The 24,710-nt window shown below is 45.0% G+C and overlaps 1 protein-coding gene across 3 annotated transcripts in view; it reads right to left on the reverse strand.

The window, feature by feature from the left end:
* The window catches only part of ARMH4 (armadillo like helical domain containing 4), an 80,673-nt gene that overhangs the window by 46,000 nt on the left and 9,963 nt on the right, over window positions 1–24,710 (reverse strand). For all 3 annotated transcript variants that reach the window (XM_065685434.1, XM_065685433.1, XM_065685435.1), the window contains exons 4-5: window positions 23,223–23,438; window positions 7,314–7,556 (exon numbers count right to left, since the gene is read on the reverse strand). In XM_065685434.1, coding sequence (XP_065541506.1) covers window positions 7,314–7,556; window positions 23,223–23,438 — 459 coding nt within the window. The remainder of the gene's footprint in view (window positions 1–7,313; window positions 7,557–23,222; window positions 23,439–24,710) is intronic.

Genomic DNA, 24,710 nt, shown 5'->3' on the forward strand with positions numbered 1-24,710 from the left:
GCCTCTTTTTTGCACATAAAACAAGATTTTGAGCATAACAATGGGGTTTCCTCTGTTAAGGTTTATGGTTCAAATCAGCCTCTCCTGTTTGCTACTGTTCTATTAATGGTGGCCTACAATAAGCAACTGATAGTTTCAGTCAACATCTTAAAGAAACGAAGTCCACCATAACAAACTCCACTTAGACAACTGGAACCATACATTCAAATAGTCACAACCCTGTATGCCTCAAGATAAAAACATCATTGTCACTGCAAATAACTCCATATGTTTTGAATGCACAAAGCAAACTACTGCATGCCCCAAGGCACCAAAATTAAAGGCTTAATAAATTGCCCTAGACCTCCTGCTGCTTTCTTGCTATGGATAGCAAGAGTTCTTCAGCTTGGGACATAGACAATAGGCAAGCACTATGGCATTAACAAATAGTTTGGGAGCCTGGGGACATTTTTACACTGCATTGCAAAGTCCTCACAACAGTTCAAGCTAAGTTGCTGTGTCTTGGCTCAAGGTTGCTAAATTAAGAATTCTCACAGACACTTAAGTACTCTTAAGAAGGGGGCTAGAGTCACAGCAGCCACTGCCAGAACAGAAGTAGAGGGATTTGATCTCCATGGAAGTGTACAACAAATAATATCTACTTTAACAATCATGAGAAATTAGTAAAGGACCCAGAAACTGTTCACTGGGTTTGAACCCATTTAAATCAACCGCAGTTCTCCTGTAATGCATAAACAGTTAATCACAAAAGAGGTAGCAGGGAAAAATTATTTTGATTCATTCCCAGAAATCCCAAGTTTCCCACCCCTCTGATGCTCTCTGAACAGTTAATGTTTGCCTACCACAGACAACTTACGTACAAATCAAGAAACAAGTAGAGAAAGGTCGAAGTCATAGAATCACAGACTGGGTTGGAAGGGACCCTAAGGGTCATCCAGTTCCAACCCCCTGCCATGGGCAGGGACACCTTCCACCAGACCAGGTTCCTCCAAGCCCCATCCAGCATGGCCTTGAACACTGCCAGGGATGGGGCAACCACAGCTACTCTGGACAACCTATGCCAGTGCCTCACCACCCTCACAGGGAAGAATTTCTGCCTGATATCTAATCTAAATCTACCCTCTTTCATCTTAAAGCCATTCCCCCCTTGCCTTGTCCCTACATGCCTTTGTCAAAAGTCCCTCTCCAGCTTTCTTGTCGCCCCTTTAGGTACTGGATGCTGCTCTTAAGATCTCACCAGAGACATCTCCAGGCTGAACAAGACCAGCTCTCTCAGCCTGTCTCCATAGGAGAGGTGCTCCAGCCCTCTGAGCATCTTCATGGCCCTCCTTTACACTTGCTCCAATGGGTCCACATCCCTTCTCCAGAACTACAGGCCATAAAACAGCTTTTGGATCAAGTTTTATTTTATAAAGGCACAAATACCAATCTTCTGCTTTACTTTTAATCTAAATATTGCTGGCTACAGAGTCAGCTGATGGACTGTAAAACTGACAGCCTCATTACTGGTGCTTATAAATTGCTTTTGCTCAGATGGAGTCAATGTTGGTCCAGCTGACTTCCCAGAATTGACATTTTTTAATGATTCTATTTCTCCAGCATTTCATCACTGACCACTACAAAAACCCAAACTGTCTTCTGCTCTGTCAAGCTGTTTGTGGATCAAGTTACTTGTTTTCTAGGGATTTGCAGTATGTCAAGCCATCACAACAAGCAAACTCAATAACAACTGACCTGAGGATAGCTACTCCAATATTTCTAGGCTCTTCTGTACTATAGATCTTAGCATAAAATGTCAAAATTCTGAAGGGTAGAAGAGAGATGCATACCCAGGAGCAAGACATATGTGTGAAGTATTTTAAAAATGGACAATGCCAACTGTAAAAGTTTGCTGCTTAGATGGCGTACCCTCATCTTGTACTCTGTTGGGTACCATTATCTTAACATCTTAAAAATCTGAATGTGCACAAGTCCATAGGACCTGATGGAATCCATCCGTGGGTCCTGAAGGAGCTGGCGAATGAAGTTGCTAAGCCACTGGCCATCATATTTGAAAAATCATGGCAGTCAGGTGAAGCTCCCGATGACTGGAAAAAGGGAAATATAACCCCCATTTTCAAGAAGAGGAAAATGGAAGACCCGGGGAATTACAGACCAGTCAGTCTCACCTCTGTGCCTGGCAAAATCCTGGAGCAGATTCTGGAAGGCATGCTAAGGCACATGAAAAACAACAAGGTGCTTGGTGACAGCCAGCATGGCTTCACTAGGGGGAAATCCTGCCTGACCAATTTGGTGGCCTTCTAGGATGGGGCTACAGAACTGATGGACAAGGGTAAAGCAGCTGATGTCATCTACCTGGACTTGTGCAAAGCGTTCGACGCTGTCCCACACGACATCCTTCTCTCTAAATTGGAGAGACATCAATTTGATGGATGGACCACTCGGTGGATAAAGAACTGGCTGGATGGCCTCACACAAAGAGTTATGGTCAATGGCTCAATGTCCGGCTGGAGACCAGTAACGAGTGGTGTCCCTCAGGGATTGGTGTTGGGACCGGTCTTCTTTAACATCTTCATCGCTGACATGGACAGTGGGATTGAGTGCACCCTCAGCAAGTTTGCCGATGACACCAAGCTGTGTGGTTCAGTTGATATGCTGGATGAAAGGGATGCCATCCAGAGGGACCTCGACACACTTGCGAGGTGGGCTGGTGTCAGCCTTAGGAAGTTCAACCACACCAAGTGCAAGGTCATACACCTGGGTCGGAGCAATCCCAGGCATGGCTACAGATTGGGCAAAGAAGAGATTCAGAGCAGCCCTGCAGAAAAGGACTTGGGGGTGCTGGTCGATGAGAAAATGAACATGAGCCGGCAGTGTGCGCTCGCAGGCCAGAAAGCCAACCGTATCCTGGGCTGCATCAAAAGGAGCGTGACCAGCAGGTGGAAGGAGATGATCCTGCCCCTCTGCTCTGCTCTTGTGAGACCTCACCTGGAGTATTGTGTGCAGTTCTGGTGTCCTCAACATAAAAAGGACATGGAACTGTTGGAACAAGTCCAGAGGAGAGCCACGAGGATGATCAGGGGCTGGAGCACCTCCCGTATGAAGACAGGCTGAGGAAGTTGGGGCTGTTCAGCCTGGAGAAGAGAAGGCTGCGTGGAGACCTCAGAGCAGCCTTCCTGTATCTGAAGGGTGCCTATAGGGATGCTGGGGAGGGACTCTTCGTCAGGGACTGTAGTGACAGGACAAGGGGTAACGGGTTCAAACTTAGAAGTGCGAAGTTGGATATATGGAGGAAATTCTTTCCTGTTAGGGTGGTGAGACACTGGAATGGGTTGCCCAGGGAGGTTGTGAGTGCTCCATCCCTGGCAGTGTTCAAGGCCAGGTTGGATGAAGCCTCGTGTGGGATGGTTTAGTGTGAGGTGTCCCTGCCTGTGGCAGGGGGGTTGGAACTAGATGATCTTAAGGTCCTTTCCAACTCTACCTATTCTACGATTCTATGACTCTATGATCTTTCTTCAGGTCTTCCTTTCCTATGCTGTATCCTAGGTCAAGCAGAACAACTTCCCCTTCTAAACCATATTTCATGTGCACAAGATGGGAAATTCCTCACATCTCAGCACTATTTGGCAAAGTAAGGGAAGCACAGAGCTCTTCCCCAGATTGCACAAAGACACATGCCATGGGCTGAGGCAGGTGGGAGCACAGTGCCTCTGACCCAGCTGCATTCAGGGGGAATGAATGCATTCATCCCCCCACCCTCCAGGGGCTTTGTCTGGGGAAGTCCAGTGGTTATGAAGCTGCCTTACAGTCAAGTTGATTTTAGCTTTAGAAGAAAAGCACTTAAAAAAATAGATGTCAAAGGAATGAAAATAACTTAAAGAAGAAGGGTTTGAAAGATAAATAATCTGTGCATGTGTCCAGTAGATCTAAAGCTTTGCAAGCCCTTCACAGTGAGTCTGGTCTCTCTAGGTGCTCAAGCAGGTGGGCATGTCTTCTGACCTACTGTCACATTCAGGGGGTTTCTTCTGTTCTTAACAATCTACTTCCTGCTGACATGAGCTATACGCTTTTTCTACCCTTCCTGTTCTCCCTAATATACATCATAAACATGTAACCAGGATCAGGTGTGGACACAGATATGGACACAGCAGTAGCCCAGCGTGTGCCAATGCACCCAGGGCCAATGCACCAGGACAGAAACTCCCACCTGGCACGAACTGGGAAGAGTGTAAGGGGTACATTACTGCTGCAGCATCTCAGAGAAAAGGAGTCCAGCACTACATGGAGATGTGATAGCATCTCCTATTCCACATGCACTCCCAGCAAACAACAACTTTTGGGTTCCCTCAACCTAGGATATGCTCCTTGTTTGGCTTCAGATTTTCAGTGTGAGCTCATGCAAGCCCTTGGTTTTCTTTGTGCCTCTCAAACATAAATAATCTCTCTTCCTCCTAGGAGTACTGTAGACGGGGAAGGAAACAGTACCAAAGGGCCATTAAAGTTGTCTAGACATAAAAAGAATAAACGGCTCTTTGCATAAGTTTTTACCTTGTGGAATAAGAGGGGTGAGTCACAAGCAGAGAGACTGATCCCACCATGTCCCTTCTTTTGTCACCTACTACATCAATGCACAGAAATTCCATCTAACTGCCAAAGATGAACTCAGCTCAGCCACAGCCTCATCCTCTCCCTCACAGCTGCCTCTACAGACTGCAACAGCTTAAAAATAAAAGGCAATCCAAACCATTTAAATCTAGTAACACATAACCCGGCCATGCACTTCCAGGCAATGCAGAAATTCGTGCCTGCCCAGTCAATCACATGAGCGGCTTCAGGGCTCTGCAGCTGACTCAACTTGACAGGCTTCACAGGGGGCTCCTCCAATTTACATAAGGTTAAATAAAACATAAGTTAGGGAGAAAAAAAAAATCCTTCCTTCCATAAAATCAGTTTATTCCATGCCTGAATTTTTTTGAAAGATGGCCTTTCCAAGATCTAAGAAAGAGAGAAAGTAGTAGAGGAAGAAGGTTGCAGGATGATGCAATATCAAACATCAGAAACTGAACCAGACCTGTATGATCAGAAGCAGGTCTCTAGAACAGATATCGCAAAGTGCACCCTCCAGCATGGCTCTGCACTAGAGCAAGGACTATCACACAGATGCTGTTACACAAGAAGTGTTAAAGCTCCTCACTGTTTCACAGCCCAGGCCTGCTTATTTTTTGTGCGCAATTATGTCTGCCTCTCCAGTCAGAAAGGTTTACTGCACACCAGGGACAGTTTCAGCCTCTGGTCACTGCTTTCTCACCTGCCTCATTTACCAACATATCTGATAGGCATATCCTACCCCAAGCCCCTTCCTACAGCAGCAAAGGTACTAAGACTGGAAACACAGCTATAACTCTAGTTCAGACCTGCATCAGCTATGAACAGAACTGTGCCTGAGGAACAACCTCCTACATAGCCCCAAAGTTCATGGCAACAGCCAATGTCATAAACAAACAGCACTTTCAGCAGCCTCCAGACATCCCTCCAGACAAACCAGCCATGCCCTGCCCCCTCTTCCAGAGCAGAACTACTGTCAAGAGCCCTCCAGGGACTCAAGCTGATGGCATTACATCAGCCACCCTACCTAGGATATTAAATGCACAAAGATTCCTGAAGAGAGATATCAGTGCCATCTTCCTCCATGGTGCACAATGTGATGTCTGGTGTGCGGGGACATACCTCGGAGTCTGCAAAACACTGCCTCTCTTAAACACATTACAAAGCACTGGCATCCTTAGCCAGGACTGACTGATTCAGAGGCGAAGCTCTGTCAAGCCATTCATCCCAGTACTTACGACCCTGAACCAGGCAAACAGCCATAGATGCTAACTTCTCACTATTGCCAGCAATCATACAGAGCTCACCAAGCCAGCCCACTGCATCCCTGAGTGCAGAAAATATGCCACTCTTCTCGTGTTTTCTCTCAAGACACCACAAAGATCCTCTACCAAGGAAATTACTAAAGTAAGAACACAAAGCTGCTGATGCAACACCCATCATAATCCTGTTTCTTACATACTTTTCCTCTGAGTGCTGTCACATACCTCTTTAATCCATCTTGCCAAATCCAACCTTAGAATTATTCCCCTCACACAGATCCTGTCAAGCCTCATGGGATAACAGGACTCATTAAACAGATCAGACATGGCAACCATTCAATATGATTTTCAAACGAGAGTTAGTGGGACAGTGAGATATCAGACCTCATGCAAACTCGGTCTGCCCTCAAGAAGCAACCTTCCCAAGGAGTTCTTGAAATATGCTCTTTGATTCAATTCAAAGGAAGCTAACAACACTAAAGCAAAGAAACAGCATTACAGGGGTAGAACTGCCAGAATTAAACATCCAAGGGAAGTGACAGTTCTTGTTCTTGTAACACTGCCTATAAAAAAGTTTTGGGGTTTCTTTATTTAATGAAATTCTCAAAACAGGTTGATCTGTAATAGTGAGCCACAGAGAACTTCTGTATAGATGAGGTTCAGCTCCCACCAATTCAAGTGCTTTTGATGGAGCTTGGCTTGGAAATTGAGTATGCTGGGAAATGATCTCAGTGACCTTAGCCAAGCTGGGCAAGTTCCCTTCTAACCTCTACCTTGTCCCATACCAGCTTTGACTTGCATCAGATGGACATCACACAAATAAACACTGATAAGCTCTTTATAAATGGAATAAATTAGTCCAGTCATTAAACATAGTGCCTATATGTACAGTGGGGATAAACCGTATAAAGCTTTATAGAGGCTTTGAAGGTTTGGCTTGCTTAACACTGCCAGCATAGGGTCCCGTGGCTGGACCGTACAGTCCTTAAAAATGCTAGAAAAGTGGCACTTACAAACATGTTGCTGAAATAGAAAAAAGACTGATCAGCAACTCCGCTATTGCTTTATCCTCAGAGGATGTGTCCTTGCACTAACCCATCTCAGGCAAACGGAACTGAAGTTTCCTCTAGACCCTCACCTGAGAAGTTCTTTATTCGCTCACCCATGAAGCAAGACAACACTAAGCTCTGGGAACAAAGGGGCAGATCTGGAGTATTAAGAACAACTCTCACCAAAATGAAAACTCAGATCACACTGCCTGGGACCCATCCCAGTTTGATCAGCTGCCACTAGGGGATGGGCTTTCCTCAGAAATGAACCCGCTCTGCGTTTAGCTTGAGAGCCAACCCATGAAACTTTCTGGCACTAGGGACTGTCTCATGCAAAGTGAAGAGCAGGGACATATCCTCTTCTAAGGGTAAAGGAAAAAGGGGCATTTTGTCTTACCCAGACCCTGGTTCTGCTGCTCCCACTCGATGGTGTCAGGAACCTGGTAGGACACCCTAGCCAGCTGGGCCACAGGGTTTTCCAGGCCAGCTATGGGTTCCTGGGAGGTCTCTCCTGGAAGCATGAAACCTGGCAGCTCCGTGTCACCCTCCATGCTTTCATCCATCAAATCTATGCCTTTGTCCTCCTCATCTTCTTCTTCCTCCTCTTCTTCTTCCTCCTCTTCATCCTCTTCCTCACCCTCTGGCCAGGGAGACACAAAAGCAATATCAGGAAAGATCCAACAAGACAGAAGGCTCATACTTCTCTATAGGTGAGCACCACTTCCAAAGGCAGAACAAATAAATAAACTTGTGCCTGTTTTCTAACAGAAAAGACTGTCAAATGCATTAGTGGGACATAATGTTATTTTGCTTCCTAATAGCAGAATATAAAAAAGCATGTGCATGTGTACAAATACCTGAGTATACGTAACTATAGTTGCTTTCTGCTCAACTAATTACATCTAAAGTGAGAACTGTTCCCCTGATTTCCAATCTCGGAGGCAGCAATAAGTTGGTTCTATTTTTAACTTTCATTAAGCCTTTGACAACTCTGCAAGGGTGCTGCTTTCCAGCCCAATTAGACTGATACGGAGTTCAACCATGACAAGTGCAAGGTCCTACACCTGGGTCGGAGCAATCCCAGGCACAGCTACAGATTGGGCAAAGAAGAGATTCAGAGCGGCCCTGCGGAGAAGGACCTGGGGGTGCTGGTCGATGAGAAAATGAACATGAGCCGGCTTCAGTGTGCGCTCACAACCCAGAAAGCCAACCGTATCCTGGGCTGCATCAAAAGGAGCGTGACCAGCAGGTTGAAGGAGGTGATCCTGCCCCTCTACTCTGCTCTTGTGAGACCTCACCTGGAGCATTGTGTGCAGTTCTGGTGTCCTCAACATAAAAAGGACATGGAACTGCTGGAACAAGTCCAGAGGAGGGCCACGAGGATGATCAGGGGCTGGAGCACCTCCCGTATGAAGACAGGCAGAGGAAGTTGGGGCTGTTCAGCCTGGAGAAGAGAAGGCTGCATGGAGACCTCATAGCAGCCTTCCAGTACCTGAAGGGGGCCTATAGGGGTGCTGGGGAGGGACTCTTCATTAGGGACTGTAGTGACAGGACAAGGGGTAATGGGTTCAAACTTAAACAGGGGAAGTTTAGATTGGATATAAGGAGGAAATTCTTTCCTGTTAGGGTGGTGAGACACTGGAATCGGTTGTCCAGGGGGGTTGTGAATGCTCCATCCCTGGCAGTGTTCAAGGGCAGGTTGGATGAAGCCTTGTGTGGGATGGTTTAGTGTGAGGTGTCCCTGCCCATGGCAGGGGAGTTGGAACTAGATGATCTTGAGGTCCTTTCCAACCCTAACTATTCTATGATTCTATGATATGCCCCTCCTCCAATAGAAAGTCTCCCACTTCGATACATGCTGACAGATTAGCTCTTAGGTGCAGGGAAACAGTGATGATGATAGTGATCCTCAGCGGGTTTATACCAGCACTCCCATCACAACAGATTAACACAAGACAAAGGCCTGATCAAGGAGGACATAATTCAGTATTGAAAAGAAGACAGCACACCCTACACTTCATGTGAGAGAAGATAAATGTGACACGAAGGAAATTCCTGTGGATTCTCCACTAGACCCGATACCAGTCTATTCCAAAGCTGACCATACAGTTAACACACTAAGAGAGAAATATTTAAAAGCCATATTCCACTGCTAGAATCTAAAATTGCAACACAAGAGTGACCGCACTGGATCAAACCAAAGGCTCTATCTGTCCATGCCCTATTTCTGACCACAACTAGCCACAGACTCTGAAGAAAGACTAGAGCAGGGCACATACACAGGGCCAGTCTTCCAACAGTCTCTGTTCCCAGCTTTTAATTATCAAAGACTTCCTAAGCCAGAATTTGCATTCGAGCTATTTAATATCTACTAATGGAGCTACCCACCATGAAAAGATAGTATCTGGAATAAGCACATGCTTGAAATTTCTCACGGTTAGTTTTTCAAAGCTGAAAAACACCCCCATAATATTTATGCATGTTATCTAATTTACATGAAGCTCTACTCAGCCCTGTAAAAAACTCCCTCCTGATGTATACTCACACTGGGAGAGCCCATCACCTTGCATGTGAGCAGGGCATTTAGCCAGGGTCTAAGACCATGTTAAAAACTAACAATCCAGCCAAATCAACATTTGTTTTCTAGATATCCCTTTATGTTGGATTCATACCTCATATAGGTTACAGACACTGCAATAAGATGAAGCAGCTGAGTAGGATACCTGAGGGGCTGCACATATCATACGTGCTGAAAGTAAAGCAGGTGATACTTCACTCTTCTCCTTTCCACTGTGGGATGCAACAGAACTCTGGCACAGCTATTCCACAAAACACCCAAGAAACAAACTGGTGAACTGCGGAGAAGCTATTTAGTTGGTGGCTATACCACCTGCATTAGATAGGAGAAGCTGGCCTCCTTCCTTTGGCCTCTAATTCACAGACTGGAATACCTAGAGAAATCAGTGCAAGTCATAAAACCATGGCATTCACTGTGCTGTTAACATGGCATCTCTTTTCTTCCTAATTCAAGGATTTCCTCTGAAACACTGCATGACTTTTCCAGCTCACCAGACAAGACAATCCTGCTTGCCACCTTTCCATTCCAGCAATGCATTTCATACAAATAAGCTGCTATTTGAATTTAGCTGCATCATCCTGCTATAGCATAGCTTTCAGTACCTGGAAAGGAATGATCACTCCTGCAAACAATTATACCACACAGATAATCTAATGGGTCTTAAAGGGATGTTGCTAGCCCCTTAAATTCCCATTGTATTTTATAGGTAGTTTCTGTCTTACAATGTGCCCATCATTTCAAATCAACATAAGAATTCTCTCTATCAAACTGCATGTTTTCATACAAAGTACACAGCTTCTGTAAACCTGAGAATGACACCTGGAGAGTTCTTGCAGGAAACCTACAAAGAAACAAAAAATTGATTTAGGTCTTTTGCCTCTGCTGAGAGCAACAGCTGTAAACATTTCCAAACCTTACTAGCAAAATCATTAAACAGCTAGCACACCAGACAAGAGGAATATGAAACAGAAGTCTTCCCTAGATGAACTGGGTGAAAAATCAGCCAAGAAAAAACAGGGATTTGATTTTTATCTCTGAAAAACTAGCTTGGGACAAGATTTTTAGAAGCTTCTTGGATTTTTAACAAACTGAATCAAAAGACACCTGCCAGGATTTATCTTTGAATCAGCAGATAGCCATCTCTGTAGCTCCAAAGCCTAGAAGGCAGCCAAGGTGAACACCCAAATTGAAAGTGCGAAGACTACTTATCACATCTGATCATCACCAAGCTACATCAATCATCATGCAGCCACAGCATCAAGATGTAGTCCTTGAAGCACAGTCACTGTGAGAGGAAAAGGCTCGTGTTTCCTTCTCATCTCTAGGCTTATTCCTACTTCTGAAATCAGCTTTTTTTAAACCCCCATCCCAAAATGCCAACAGCTTGCCTTGCTGCAAGATGCAGCACAGAGCACCACTTGGTGGTCACAAGGAGGAAGCTAACACTTGTAAAAGAAAATCATAAACTTCACGAATGTCGAATTTCAGAAGCAGAGGCACAACAGGAGCCCAGCAGCCATGGACTGGCTGTACATAATACTTGGTAGTCTCACTAGATGGAAAATGGAAGCAAGCATCATATAGATGATCCTCAAGCTGGAGGTTTGTGCTTCATGAGAGCCTTTTACAAAAATCACTGTTTCCCTCCTAAATTGGCATTTTTGGGCCTTTCAGAAGCCTCAGCAGCAGCTAAGAAACAGAAAACGTTGAAAGCAGCAAGGACTAAAAGTGCAAAGACCATCAGATTCAGAAAGCATTCATATTTTCATGTGCATTTTCAGCCCATTGTGAACTATTTTGTGTACTGTTGAATCGTAGTCATTTAGGTTGGAAAAGAACTTTGAGATCATTGAGTCCAACCATTAACCTAGCACTGCCAAATTCACCACTAAACCATGTCCCTAAGTGCCACATCTACACCTCTTTTAAACACCTCCAGGGTGTCTACCACTTCCCTGGGCAGCCTGCTCTAATGCTTGAAAATCCTTTCCATGAAGGCATTTGTCCTAATATCCAGTCTAAACCTCCCAGGCACAATTTGAAGCTATTTCCCCTTGTCCTATTGCTTGTTACTTGGGAGAAGAGATCAATCCCCACCTCACCACACCCTCCTTTCAGGTGTTTGTAGAGAGCAATAAGGTCTCCCCAAGTCCCCTTTTCTCCAGGCTAAATAACTGCAGTTCCCTCAAACTGTATGTACTCTTCAATTTTGGCTAAGGTCCATCTTCCAAGAAAAGAGAAAAACATGATGAAATGCTAGTGCTTTATGATCAAGACACTAGTCTCCAACAAAAAAAAAAAAAAAAAAATAAATGCAAGTATAGCATTTTCTTGGCCATAGAATCTATCAAAATCATGCATTCAACTAGACCCCAGCTGTAGCAACACTGCTAAATGTCTGAAAGTATTCAAAAGTGCCTCTTGCTTGCTGAAGCAGACAGATACACAGGATATACAGCAGCTTCCGCTGTGAGCCACCCTTGCTCTATAGCTCTTCATATGTTACACATAAGCTGATTTTACTATTTTGTTTGTATGCATCAAACCACAGCTCTTGCTTGTGAAGTGCCATGCAGACCTATCAAGAAGGGATGGTATCCTGTCTCCTCTCTGAGTGACACCAGGAGACTTCAGCACTGAAACACTATGAACATCTGTACGGACTATACTTTCCACTGCAGTTAATGAAAGAGTAGCCTAGGGCAGTTAAAGTCTCAGCTCCAAGAGAGAAGAAATCCAAAATCTGACACTCTTTGGCAGACTAAACAAGTACTGTTTTCTGTGAAGTAGGCTCTGCTTTGCCTTCATTGATACAGGAAAGCAAAAAAACCCAGGAAACTTAACACCTCCCTGCAGTTACAACCATCCAACCTAAGAAAGATCAGGAATCCACAGGAAAATGAGACTCCTAGTTCACATGTCACAGATTTTAGTTTTGAAGAGCTTGACAACAGGCATTCAAATTTTAATGTCTGGAGAAGCTATAGGAGAGCACAAAAAAAAAGAAAAAAAAAGTCTGAGAAAAAGTAACAAAGTTTCAGTGGAAGTTTTTGGTGTTCCCAGCTTTATAAATAGTCACCAGAAACAGCTATGTGGGCTTTATCATGGGACTCCATACTGATCCATTAGCAACATTGGTGATATCTGTAGGATGGGTTTTGCTATTTCAGGGTGACAACCGCTCACTAAGCTTGCTTTAAAAAAAGGGTTTCACTACAGAACTGTACATATCTTTCACTACAGAACTGTACATATCCATGCTGACTTTTGTGGCAGAGCAGAAATGAGACCACCTCACACCTCCTTTGTGAGGCAGCACACTGATCCGCCAGGAACCCACAACCAGCAGTGTCTGAAGCAGCTGGGCAACAACCAGCATCCCACAAGTAAAAGCCTCAGCCCACAATAGCAGCAGAGCACTGGCAAATCAACTGCAAAGAGGGATGGTGCTCGCAACGCTGAGCACAAGGCAGCAGTTGTAAATCCATGCTGTGGGCAAGCAGAACCAGCAACGCACTCAGCACAGTGCTTGGTGCAGACACCACTGTCAGGAACATGCTACAAAATGGGCTGTGAGAGCAGTGAGGAAAGGATGTTTTGGTATCATAGCTTATAACAAGCTAGAACTGAAGCTGCTGTTGTCATAACCTTGCTGAAGGCAATGGAGTTACATTGGGACCTCTGTTTTTAGTTGAATAAACCTTCACTGAAGAGTGATGTGTCTACCTTTGGATATTTTTTATTAATGTTTGCAAACACTTTTACTCCTCAGAAGATTAAGGAGAAAAACCCAACCCAAACTAAAAAGGAGATCGTAAGACAAAACTTGGAGCTCTCATTTTCTCTATCCTTTCCTTTCCCAGCCCACTTCAAATCAAACTCAGAGACAAATGACGTCTAGACAGTAACACAGAGCACTGTTATGCTTCATGACAGTCTAAGCTGTGATTTTATAGGGTACACAGCACTATAGGGCCTGAGTGCTCAGGAACACCTGATGAATTCCAAGTGGTGATTAACCAGCAGCTGGCACTAATTGGTTTCCAGTGGTGCGCCCATTCTTTGCCTGACTTCAGGGAGATGCACTATGCCAAGACCTCTCCTGTACAAACACTGGGCAAAGACTCCTGTGAGCTGAGCAATGGCTGCACAGAGCACAGATCTAGCATTTACCTGCATAATGTACCCACGAAGGAAAGGAGAGAGCTATGGTGCATGATGACTCCCACCTGCACTGTCACACACACTGAGATGCACACCATTAAGCAAAATTCTACTTTTCAGTATTTTTCTTTTCCTCCTGTGTGTACTGGAGGCACTCACAGGGGAACAGGGCAGCAGAGGCAGACTGAAGTGTCTCATCCACCACACACCCCATAGCTTAGCTTCTAGTCCCATCTACTTCACACCCATACACCAGCAACAGGCCTTGGTCACCTATGTGTGCATATAGCATAGGAAGCAAAGGAATGTAAATAATGACAGGATTAAGGATGGGGGTCTGTGACTATATTCTTTTGCCAGAACAAGAGGAAGAGGCATTAAGAAGTCTCTGCCAAATGGTTTCTTCCAGTGATGTTCATTTTCTGCATGGCTTTTACTATCACATCTGACTGTAAAGGCAGGAAGGCCTTTCTATGACAACTCTCTTTTATTATTAATCTGTTACTTTCCAGTGATCACTGATAATGTCACCATCTGACATCTCCAAAATGCTACCAAGAACAATTGCTCATGACAGCTTGGAAGGAGACAGCTGCTAGGAATGTAGATGGGCTTTCATCATGCACAGACAGCTTTATGGGCAGAGCACTGTACTGTGGAGGGTCAAGATACCCAAGCAAGCAGTGGGGGCAGAAGGTATGCAAAATCATCAGGGTAAAACCTCCATACTGATGAATTTAGGTTTGCGGTGAACATGGCTGGGCTCAGCTCTCTGGGGTATTTGCTGACTGTGTTGCATGAACATAGTCTTAAATGCTTTACTCTGGAAGGGGAACCAAACTAAGGATGGCCTCTCACGGGAAGTATCAGCATCTGGCCTGTTGCTCAAAGCCAAGGAAAGGGATTATTGGGAACAATGCATTCTTGGGTGGGATCCTACCACACAAAACAAGATAGTTTAACCCAACCCACATAAGTTTCAAGCAGAGAGTAAATCACTTGCCCAAACCTTTTCTGTAGCAGAAGCAAATCTTTGCTGCCTCTAAGAGGGAACACATGCCTGGCAGCAGCACGGAGCTGACACTTCCTTAGGAGCCTCCACTTGCCAAAGCCCCAGCAGAGGGCTCTTCGGCATTGCAAAGACAGTGCATGGATTCAGATTCTGATTCTAGCCTACTTCTCCCCCAAATCTGAGCAGATTCACACTTGCTTTTTCACAGCCCTGGCTCATTGCTCATCACTCGTCACAGGGGATCCAAGGCACTAAAGAGCTTTTGGGAGGAAGAAGGGGGAAAAAAGGGGGGGGGGGACACGACACATCAGATATTCCAGGAGGGACCACAGGTCTGCTTCTGTATTAAAATCACGAACAGTCATTCCAAGAGCTGCATTTCCAGCAGCATTCACCACAAAACTGCTTTCACGCTGAGCCAGATCAGTAAGTTGGTTTAGCAATACAAGGCTATTTTAAAGGGAAAATACAATTCTGCAGAATACACAGTATGGACTATAACAAGTTTGCTCCCTAGTTTGCTGCAGAAAAGCTCTTCTAATCCGAGGTATGAAGCTGTGGAACCAGACAGTATAAAATTCAAGACAAGAAAGGCAATTTATCAAGTGAGGGCATTCAAATCAGCCTGGACTTGACAACCATGACCTGTAATTGGACAGGACAGAAGAAGACAGATGAAGGCAGATGCAACAAAATGCCTTCACATGGAAATATTCTGTGGGCACGGTACTTTTTTCTCCATCACAAAAAAAAAAAAAAAAAGCCCCCACAGAGACACTAATTCCATTTTCTCTTGCAAAAAAGCTGTTCTATGGTGTCTCTTCAGAAGTACCCAATTCAACCACACTACCTGAGAAATGAACAACCAACAGCCCAAGAGTTGAGAAAACATTTGAATTTAAGCTATATTTTCAAGACAAACCCATCACAGATAACTTAAATTAGTTGGTTGGTCTGTTATTACGGGCAACAGTCTCCACAATACCAAGGTTTTAGCAGGTGGCACAGGAGAAAATGATGGCAAGCCCACTCATCTCAAATCTAGTCAGAGGTAATGCTTCTTTCCAACTCCTTGATCACTCTCCTGCAGCCTTCACTGTCCTTTGTCAAAGACAGTGCTTCCACCCAGAGGATCTTCATGAAGAGGTTTGAAATGACACCACTGGACTGTCCTTGCACCCATGTGGCCTCAAGAGTTGATGTCAACCAACAAGAGGGACAGTATCCCACCTGCACAGGGCAGGAAGAAGAAATTAATGAGCTAAACCAGTTTGCAAGGTGGTTTGCCCTGGTCCCATTGCCATGCACAAAGCTCCCCAGAGAAGCCCTATGAGCAACATTATCCCACACACACTGAGAGACCCCCACCATCAGCAGCTCTGGAAGAAAATGCTCCCTGCAGAGCCTTCAGAAGAAACTGCAACATACCTGCTTATCTAAATCCCCCTCCCTGGAGCTGGGAGGGTGAACTGCTTAATCCCCAGATTAAAACAAACAAAAGATATTGAAAATTTTCACCCACACAGTGCAATTACCTTTCAAAAGCAAATGTAGGCATTTTCCTTTGTTTTTGTTTAAGCTTGAAGATAAGCATGGGAAAGCTACAATACTAATGAGATACTTAAGTGGACTCTAATTTTTTGAATAAATGAGAAGTCAGATGCAGTTAAAAAAATCAAGCATAGCCTGGCCAGAACAGGAACCAAAGTGGGTCAGACTAAGAAACATCATTTAACCTGCTGATGCCAGAGTATCACGAACAACAAGATTGCTTAGAGAAGCTTCATTCCCTTCCACAAAACTAAGAACAGCTGTGAGAACTCACCTCCACACAGAGAATACATGGCCAGGCACATGCCACTTGCAACACGTCTAGGAAAGAATGCAGTGGTGCTTTAAACCATTCCTAGATGTTTTTACAGGAGCTACTGTTGAAGACCATAAAGCACAGCAGATATGGTATTTGAGAGATAAAGCTCCAGAGAGCATCATCTGGCATAGTCAGCCACTTGAGAGATCGTGTAGTTTGAGTGATGCTAGAGCTGCCAGCGCATCCATGGCAGAGCAGAGTGGCCAGACCGCATTCTGCCTCCCTTTGCAGGAAAGCACTGACAAGGCCAAGTTCAGCATACGGGCTACATGAAGCAGGAGTTTCCTTACTCCTCTTTGTAGTGAGCCTTTAATTAGCCTAACACCCTCTTAGCTGCTCACCCACAAGCTCCCAATTCATTATGGGCTTGATCACACCTCCACACTCCTCCCTCCATCAACTCTCAGATGGCCTTCATGAAACAAAACAAGTCACCACCAGATCTAACAGCAGAGATGTCGTCTTTGGTCAAACACTTGCAGGGGAAAAAAAGCTTGGTTTTGATGCAAAATTTTTGCCTTTTTTTTTTCTGTTATTGTTGGCTTTGTTATTGTTTTCTGCTACAGAGGAGGAGAATGAGGGATGAAGTATCACTTACTGTGAAGAACATGGAGGTCAACCTACACCAGAGAGACAGCACTTCCCATTTCAGTGGTAGCAATAAGTGAGAAGCAAGACAATTGTGTGTACCAAGAACACATTGCACCAAGTACAATTCCTTTTGCATGTGCTTTAAGTCTTCCACCCTTGCCTATTTAGCTGATATCCAAACAGCTGGTCAGGAATTACAATATCAGGCTAGCTAACCATGCTGGGTTAAGTGCCTGTCTTACTTACACCCCTGCGATCTCATTTTAATTTTTAATGGTGTTGCAGAGATTTAATGAGGCAGAGGTCAATCCATACAGTCTGGGTCCAAATAGCAATTGCAGTCAGAGCCTTGATTTCCAGCAAAAATACGCTTCACATCCAACATAAGGAAGGCTCCTTGTACTGTGGCACAGCTCAGAAGAAAAACATAAGGAGAATTTGAAGGGTCTTTTATAAAAGTTATGTAAATGGCTACAGGTTCTGAAATATTTTCTGAGAAAAGGCAACCACTGCCTTCACTTCTAAAATGTGACATGCATCTTAGATGGCTACATACAAGAAGAATAAGATGCAGAAGAAAGGCAGAGAATAGAAAAGAGGACTGAGAACTCTTCTTATGGAAATCTGTTAAGCTCTGGTTTTCTTAGAAAGGTAAACATGAGTGCACAGGTCAGCAAAAAGCAATAGGAACTGTTTAAACCCAAAGATAAGTGAATATTATTTATATATCATTAATTGTTAAGTTTGGAAAGTCTAAAGCTTTATACTGGTGCTGCTCTGCAATACCCTTTGACACAGCAGATGAAGCAAATACAGTGAAACCCACAGCCAAGGTTCAGAGGGGAGGTGCCCTATGACTGCAGGACACTGGCTTTGCTGGTCTCAACAGTGCCAGCCATGTTTTGGCATAATTGAAGGGTTTCTCCATATCTAAATGCTGCATTAGGTGGGAACATGACAGCTAACCAGGCAGAGTACTGGAAATAGCACTGTGCTGTCCTGAACAGCAGGCACCTGACACTGCTTTTCCAGCCCCTCCACCCTAAAGAATGGGATTCTGCCAGCTGCTTGTTGAGAGCCAGCCTGATTAATCAGGAACACTCCACATTCAAGAGCTACATGGTGAAGAGCTCCTCCCTCTACAGCAGCTAAGTTTAAGTTCCACATTTTCACAGAGCTATTGGCTGTTCCTGACACCATACAACAGATAGAGCATCTCTTGCTCTTATAAAAGCTCTAAGCACCCTTCACATCCAGCAGCCTGTGTGACAACTGAACTAAGCAGCTCACATCCAGCAACAAAAGCCTGAAGCAAACCTAGATGGCTGAACAGGAACCAGCCTTAGAGCTTACACACTGTTGCAGAGTAGTTTTGGATTTTGGGGAATAAAGGCTCCACAAAAAAAGGACAGGCACATCAGAAGCACAAATGCATAATACTTTATAATTCTCTTTAAAACACTGATGAGAGAGTAGCAAAAGCCAGATGATTTGTCCCTCCCTCCACATCAAAAATTACAAGAAAACAGTCTAGAAATCCCAAGTTAATGCTGAAGCAGGACAAGCTGGAGCTTACCAAGCTGCAGAAAGTGGGTAGCATTGAGGTTAAGCCATTTTCCCAATGAGTTTGAAAGCATCAAAGGGGGTTCTAACAGTTTTTATGGACTTGCGGTTTGAAACACAGATGCACCAAGAGGCAGCTGCTACTGCTGCATCTGGGCAACCTTGGGAAGTCACACAGTGACATCTGCCTGCATGTCAGAGGTTAATCTTAGCATGGTATGATGAATGCCAAGACATCTTCCACTTCTGTATGTTGTGTGCCTTGCTCCACAATCACCACCTCCAGCCACTTCAGCTGGAGTTTTGCTGTCCAGACAGGGTGGTGGCACACAAGAAAACCAAGCCTTAAGGCTGCATTGACAAATACAGATCCACCCTCCCCAACAGTCATGGGCAATGGTGCTGAACTAGGCTGTGACCCATGCTGCGATGGGTGAGGCATCACTCAGGAGCAGGCTAGTTTTGTATAACTGCTGGTTTAGACTTCACACATATGGTTAACATGACCTTAAAGGTCCTCCCAGACAATGCACCAGCCAGCCTCCTCTTTAGTCTCAGTACATGCAATGTGCATGATCCTGCGCTTGGGTCAAAGCAATCCCAAGAACAACTACAGGCTAGGCAGAAAATGGATTGAGAGCAGTGCCAAGGAGAAAGACTTGGGGTGTGTTGGTTGACAAGAAGCTCAACATGAACTGGCAGTGCTCACTTGCAGCTCAGAAAGCCAACTGCATCCGGAGCTGCATCACGAGAAGCACGACCAGCAGATCAAGAGAGGGGATTCTCCCCCTCTGCTCCGCTCTCATGAGACCCCACCTAGAGTACCATGCTCACCTGGAGGCCTCAACACAAGAGGGACATGGACCTGTTGGAGCAAGTCCTAAGCAGGGCAATGAAGATGTTCAGAGGGCTGGAGCACCTCTTCTATGGGCACAGGCTGAGAGAAATGGGGTTGCTCATTCTGGAGAAGGCTCCAGGGAGGCCTTAGAGCACACCTCCAGTACCTAAAGGGGGCAACAAGAAAACTGGAGAGGGACTTTTGATAAGGGTATATAGGAAAAGGACAAGGAATAGCTTTAAACTGACAGAGGAGAGATCTAGATTAGATATTAGGAAAAAGTTCTTCACCATGATGGTGGTGAGAAACTGGCACAGATTGCCAACAGAAAAACTGTGGCTGCCCCATATCTGGCAGTGTTCAAGGCCAGACTGGACGGGGTTTGGAGCAACCTGGTCTAGTGAAAGGTGTCCCTGGCCATGGCAGGGGGGCTGGTACTAACCCAAACCATTCTATGATTCTAGTTTAAGATCCCTGGATCACACCCCATATGTAACAATGCAGAAGTGACTTGAGGACCAGCCAAAGGAGACAGCAGCTGTTTTGCTGTGGCCACCAGCCTTCAACCAAAAACTGCAGGGATCACACAGAAGAGCGAACATGGCAGGCTACCTGCCACTTCGGAGAGTTATACCTGCCAAGTGCTACCATGCTTAAAGGTGTGCAGCCAGCTCTATCAATACCTACCATAGCACACATTACAGCAGAAGAATCTAGTCTGAAAATAATGTGGTTACTTTCAAAAGAAGCACTTTGCAAAGCATGGTGGGAGGTTTACACAGTAGTCCCAAGTAAGCAAATTGTCCAAAGAGATATAAGCTAGCTCCCTAGCAGCCCTAGAGAATGCTGTAGTGTTTAGCTTGCTAGCAACACACAAATTCTGGACACAGGAACAAACTATACAGTTAAGTCTCTCGGACAAGTGAGCCTCATCCTCTACTGTGTCCTGTCCCATATCCTATAATCCCTTTATAGGAATTCTCCAGCAATGAAGGGCAAGTAGAACCAGTCACACCAGAGTCTAGGAGGATATTGGTTACCCAGCTAATCTCTCCAGAGCCCACTAGAGAGGAGGATAAGCTTACCTAGAGACATCCAGAGTACCTCATGTTTGTGTGTGCAATTTGATTTTTAGAACAGTTTTGCATTCAAGACAGATAGGTGAATATAATGATGCAATTAACCACAGGCAGCTTGGCACAGATGGTCCCCAAGAAACAGAACTAGCTGCACAGCAGGGGTTTATATTTAATGATGAGCCAAGACATCAGTGAGGCAAGTCAGCAAGACCCCACTAAAGGCAGTGGAGATCAGCTAAGCTCACTCAGCTCTTTGTACTTCTTCCACTGGTGAAGAATGTACAGCCTCCCCACAAAGGGCCAAGATCTCTCATTAGGGACCCAAGCATATGCCTGCAACAGCAGCAGTATCTGACCTTGCATCACTTAGGAGCTTAAGGACCCTGGGCTGGAGCTCAGTGTAGCTTTATAGGAAAGCACTCCCAAACACAGTTGGCAGCATCTAGATATTCTGAGATTAAGCACTAGGAACTGTAATATTTGGGGAATGGAAACCAAGCTTCCAAATGCCATCCCCCACCCCACCCAAGAGGATGTGGTAAACCCTAACTGCATTACACAGAAAAAAAAAAAAATATTAGAAACTCACAGCTCAAAAGCTTCCTTCATGCTTAACTGGGGCAGTAGCATCCCTAGGCAGAAAACCCATCCCCAAGTGGTATTTGTCCCATTTTACAAGATGTGGATTGGTGATTCCTAACACCAGTGAACATTCTGGCTCACAACACTAAAGAGATTTGGACCACAAAAGCTGTGCCATTTGTCAAAACCACACAGCACACCAGAGAGCACCATGTAATTTGATTTATGGGTACCTGCAAAGCCATACCCCAGAGCCAAAAAACCCATAGCCTTCTAATACAGTCCTCATCGTTTAGGATCTGACTACAGCCCACATTTGTCCTTAGAGGAGCTCAGAGCATATTTAAGAGCAGAGGAAGAAAAGGCGCCTGTGATTGCATAAGACTGCTCAGCAGGAGCCCAAGGAAACTGCAGCAGTCCTGTGTCAGAGCAGAAGGACTACATTTTTTTTTAAATGTCTATGCAGAAAGCCTCCTTAAATAACGAGACCAATACTCAGTTGAAACAGAAATCCCTCTTATCTTCCTGTGCAGGCTTCTAAAGGAGATTCCAGAGGGCTCAAAAACTGCTTAGTCTCCTGAATCACACTGCTCTTGCTAAGCGGACCCCTTTTTTCCCCATCCTGAAAGATCAGATTTTCACACACACACACACACACACACACACACAAAGCCCTTCTTCCCCTGCTGTCACTCTTCCACCATCAGCACCACATCCTTGCACTGCCAGATACATGCAAGATTTATCCTGGAGAGGGGCAAGTGCTATACCTGGAGGTCAAGAGAGCTCATAGCAGGCTTCAAAGCTATCAGCAAGCCTGACAGACAGCAGGAGCTGCAGCACCTCACACATGCAGTGGGGAGGGCTCCCAAATTCTACTGTCCTCTAAACAAGAGTGAGAGTTATCGCTTCATGCAGAGAAAAAATGCTGATGAGCTGTTGTCTGTAGCACCCCACCTCTTAATCAGAAGAAAAATACCATCTGGCATTCCACCCCTGGAGGGTTGCCAACCTTTGCAGTAAAAAATGAAGGCAAGAGAAGGTCAAGATTAAGGAAGGGAAGCAAAACGGACAGAAAGATTAATCCCTGCCAGCTGGCATCAGTCCAGACTGGAGTACAAAACTGGATGGATGAGCAAGCAGAGAAGAGTAAATAGGATTAAAAACAGGAAGCAGAAGTGAAAATTCTCCCCAGGAAAGTCATGGATAAGCTGGAGAGAGAACAGACCTGAGCTACACATCAACTGCAGAGTAGGATCTACTTCACCTCAACCACTCTTGATGGGTGTCTGCACAGGTGGAATTGGCATCACTAGGTTTCAACTTCCTGAAGACAGCCAGGGAGCAGAGACTCCAAGACTGGCAGCGTGCAAAACCAGTTTAAGAGAAGACAACTTAAGAAAAGCTTAAGAAGAGAGTTTAAAAGAAGGCGAGACAAGGCTGGAGGAGCCAGTAATGGGACACCAGCTAGCAAGTAGCTTTGAGTTGGAAGAGCATCTCATAGGGGATGTATCCTTTGCCTCTTGCAGCAGAGTTGCATAGGTAGTGTAAATAGGGCATCGCTTGTTCTGGCAGGGTTTCAGCCAGCTACACACCAAGGTAGCCATCTCATGCTGAACATCCTCCCCACACTGCATGCAGCAATGGTTTCAGCAGGTAGGGTGGCAAGGGGCTCTCCAGCTGCTGAACATGTTCCCAGGGGTGTTATCTGGTACAGAGGTTCTGCAATGGGTGCACATACCAGCAGTTACAGGCATACAGAGCCAGACTGCTGTAACAGCTTCTCCCTCCCCAAGGGAAAACCCCATCCCTTCCACCACTGCCACCTGAATTTCAGGCATCCTCCAGGACACTGTTCATTGCTTGATTCCTGCACCTCCTTAAAGAGGACAGGTTGCTCAACAACTTTATTAGGAACAACAACATATGCATATAGTTATGTGCCAGACAGACAAACTGGGGATGTGTCAAGGCAAGTGTGCCACTCCGCATAAAAATGACTGCTTCTTAGCCTTGGCATCAGTAGTACCTTCTGACTCCAGGCGGTCCAGCCCATAGGTCTCAGCAGTACTGATCTTCCTCACAGGTGGAAGAGCTGTTCTCCTGACAGAAGATGCCATTGATGCTGGAGTTACCAGGACCATAGTTCTGCTGGATGGCTCCTCTGTCTGTCCAGACTGGGTTGCAGACATCCCACCAGGAGCTGGAACAGCCTTCTCACTGATGACCAGGACATCTGTGATGTCTACAGATGACAGGAAGCAGCAGCAGTTCATCACAGTATTAAAAACCCAAGCATTTAAGAACAGACTCCTCAATGAAAACTTAACTCAGAGTGGAAGATATTAAAATCTTGCCCTGCTTAAGATGCGCAAGTGACTGCTGTAATGAAAGCTTCTCCTCCAGGACAGCCAGCACAGAACTTAAGAACCCCTTAATGAGAACTCAGCTAGGTTTTATTTCCATTGCTTTGAAGACTGCTAGTCACCATACCATAGGAATATCAGATTTCAACCAGTGTCTCAGTGCTCTGAACTGAGTGGCAGAGCTAGCTGTTTATTGCAAAAAAAATTATAGAATCATAGAATGCTTTGGGTGGGAATGGACCTTAAAGATCATCTAATTCCAACCCCCTGCCACAGGCAGGGACAAATCAGTTGAATTTTTACTTAAAACCCAGAAGCAAATTAGTGGAAACCACTGAAAGACCTCTCCTCTCCCCTACAAAGGGACTGTAATTTAAGAGATAGAGTGCAAATAGGTGTTTTCTTTTGATGCCCTGCAATATAAGAAATACAAGAAAAGTTTCCCAGCAGCAGTTTCCTTACAGTGGTACCTACTACTACAGAAATATCCTCAAGCTCCATCAGCTTTGTGCTAAGGGAAATCTTGCTACACTCCTGGCAAGACAGGTTCCTACACGTACCTGACAAAGTGACATCAAGCCAGCAAGCAGCAACTAACTGAATACAACTGCTTAAGCATTTCTGTATGAACCACATCAACCTGAGAAGAACTCACTATTCCTCAGTAGGAGTGAAAATCAGTGCAGGCTTTCACACCTGAGGGCTTGCCAGACTCTTTCAAGAGGGTGTCTAACCCCATACTACCACTCCCACATTACCCTGATGAAGCTTTCATCCTTCACACTGAGCATCAGCAATCTGACTGCCTTTGGCTCCAGAAGTAAGAGCTTGCTCTCCATAAATAAAAACTGGCTCAAATGTCTAAGGCTAAAAGTCAGCTTGCCAGTAAGGACTGATGTAGGGAGTTTGTTTTGGGTGATATTTTTATTTCTATAAACATCTATACCTTTATATGGGACAAAACATACGCTGGCATATTTCAACCTGGTGGATCTGGTAGCATGAGGAGAAAGTGGCAGGGCTATAAGCAGCCTGCAGAAGTCTAGAAAAATGTCACTTAGAATACATATGTGGTGTGTTGAGACTTCAGTGTCTAGCAATACTGGTTCCAGATGTACCATCTCATCTTGTGCAGAAATGAACCACAGTCT

This window comes from Lathamus discolor, chromosome 6 (genome assembly GCF_037157495.1).
Source record: "Lathamus discolor isolate bLatDis1 chromosome 6, bLatDis1.hap1, whole genome shotgun sequence".
NCBI lineage: Eukaryota > Metazoa > Chordata > Aves > Psittaciformes > Psittacidae > Lathamus > Lathamus discolor.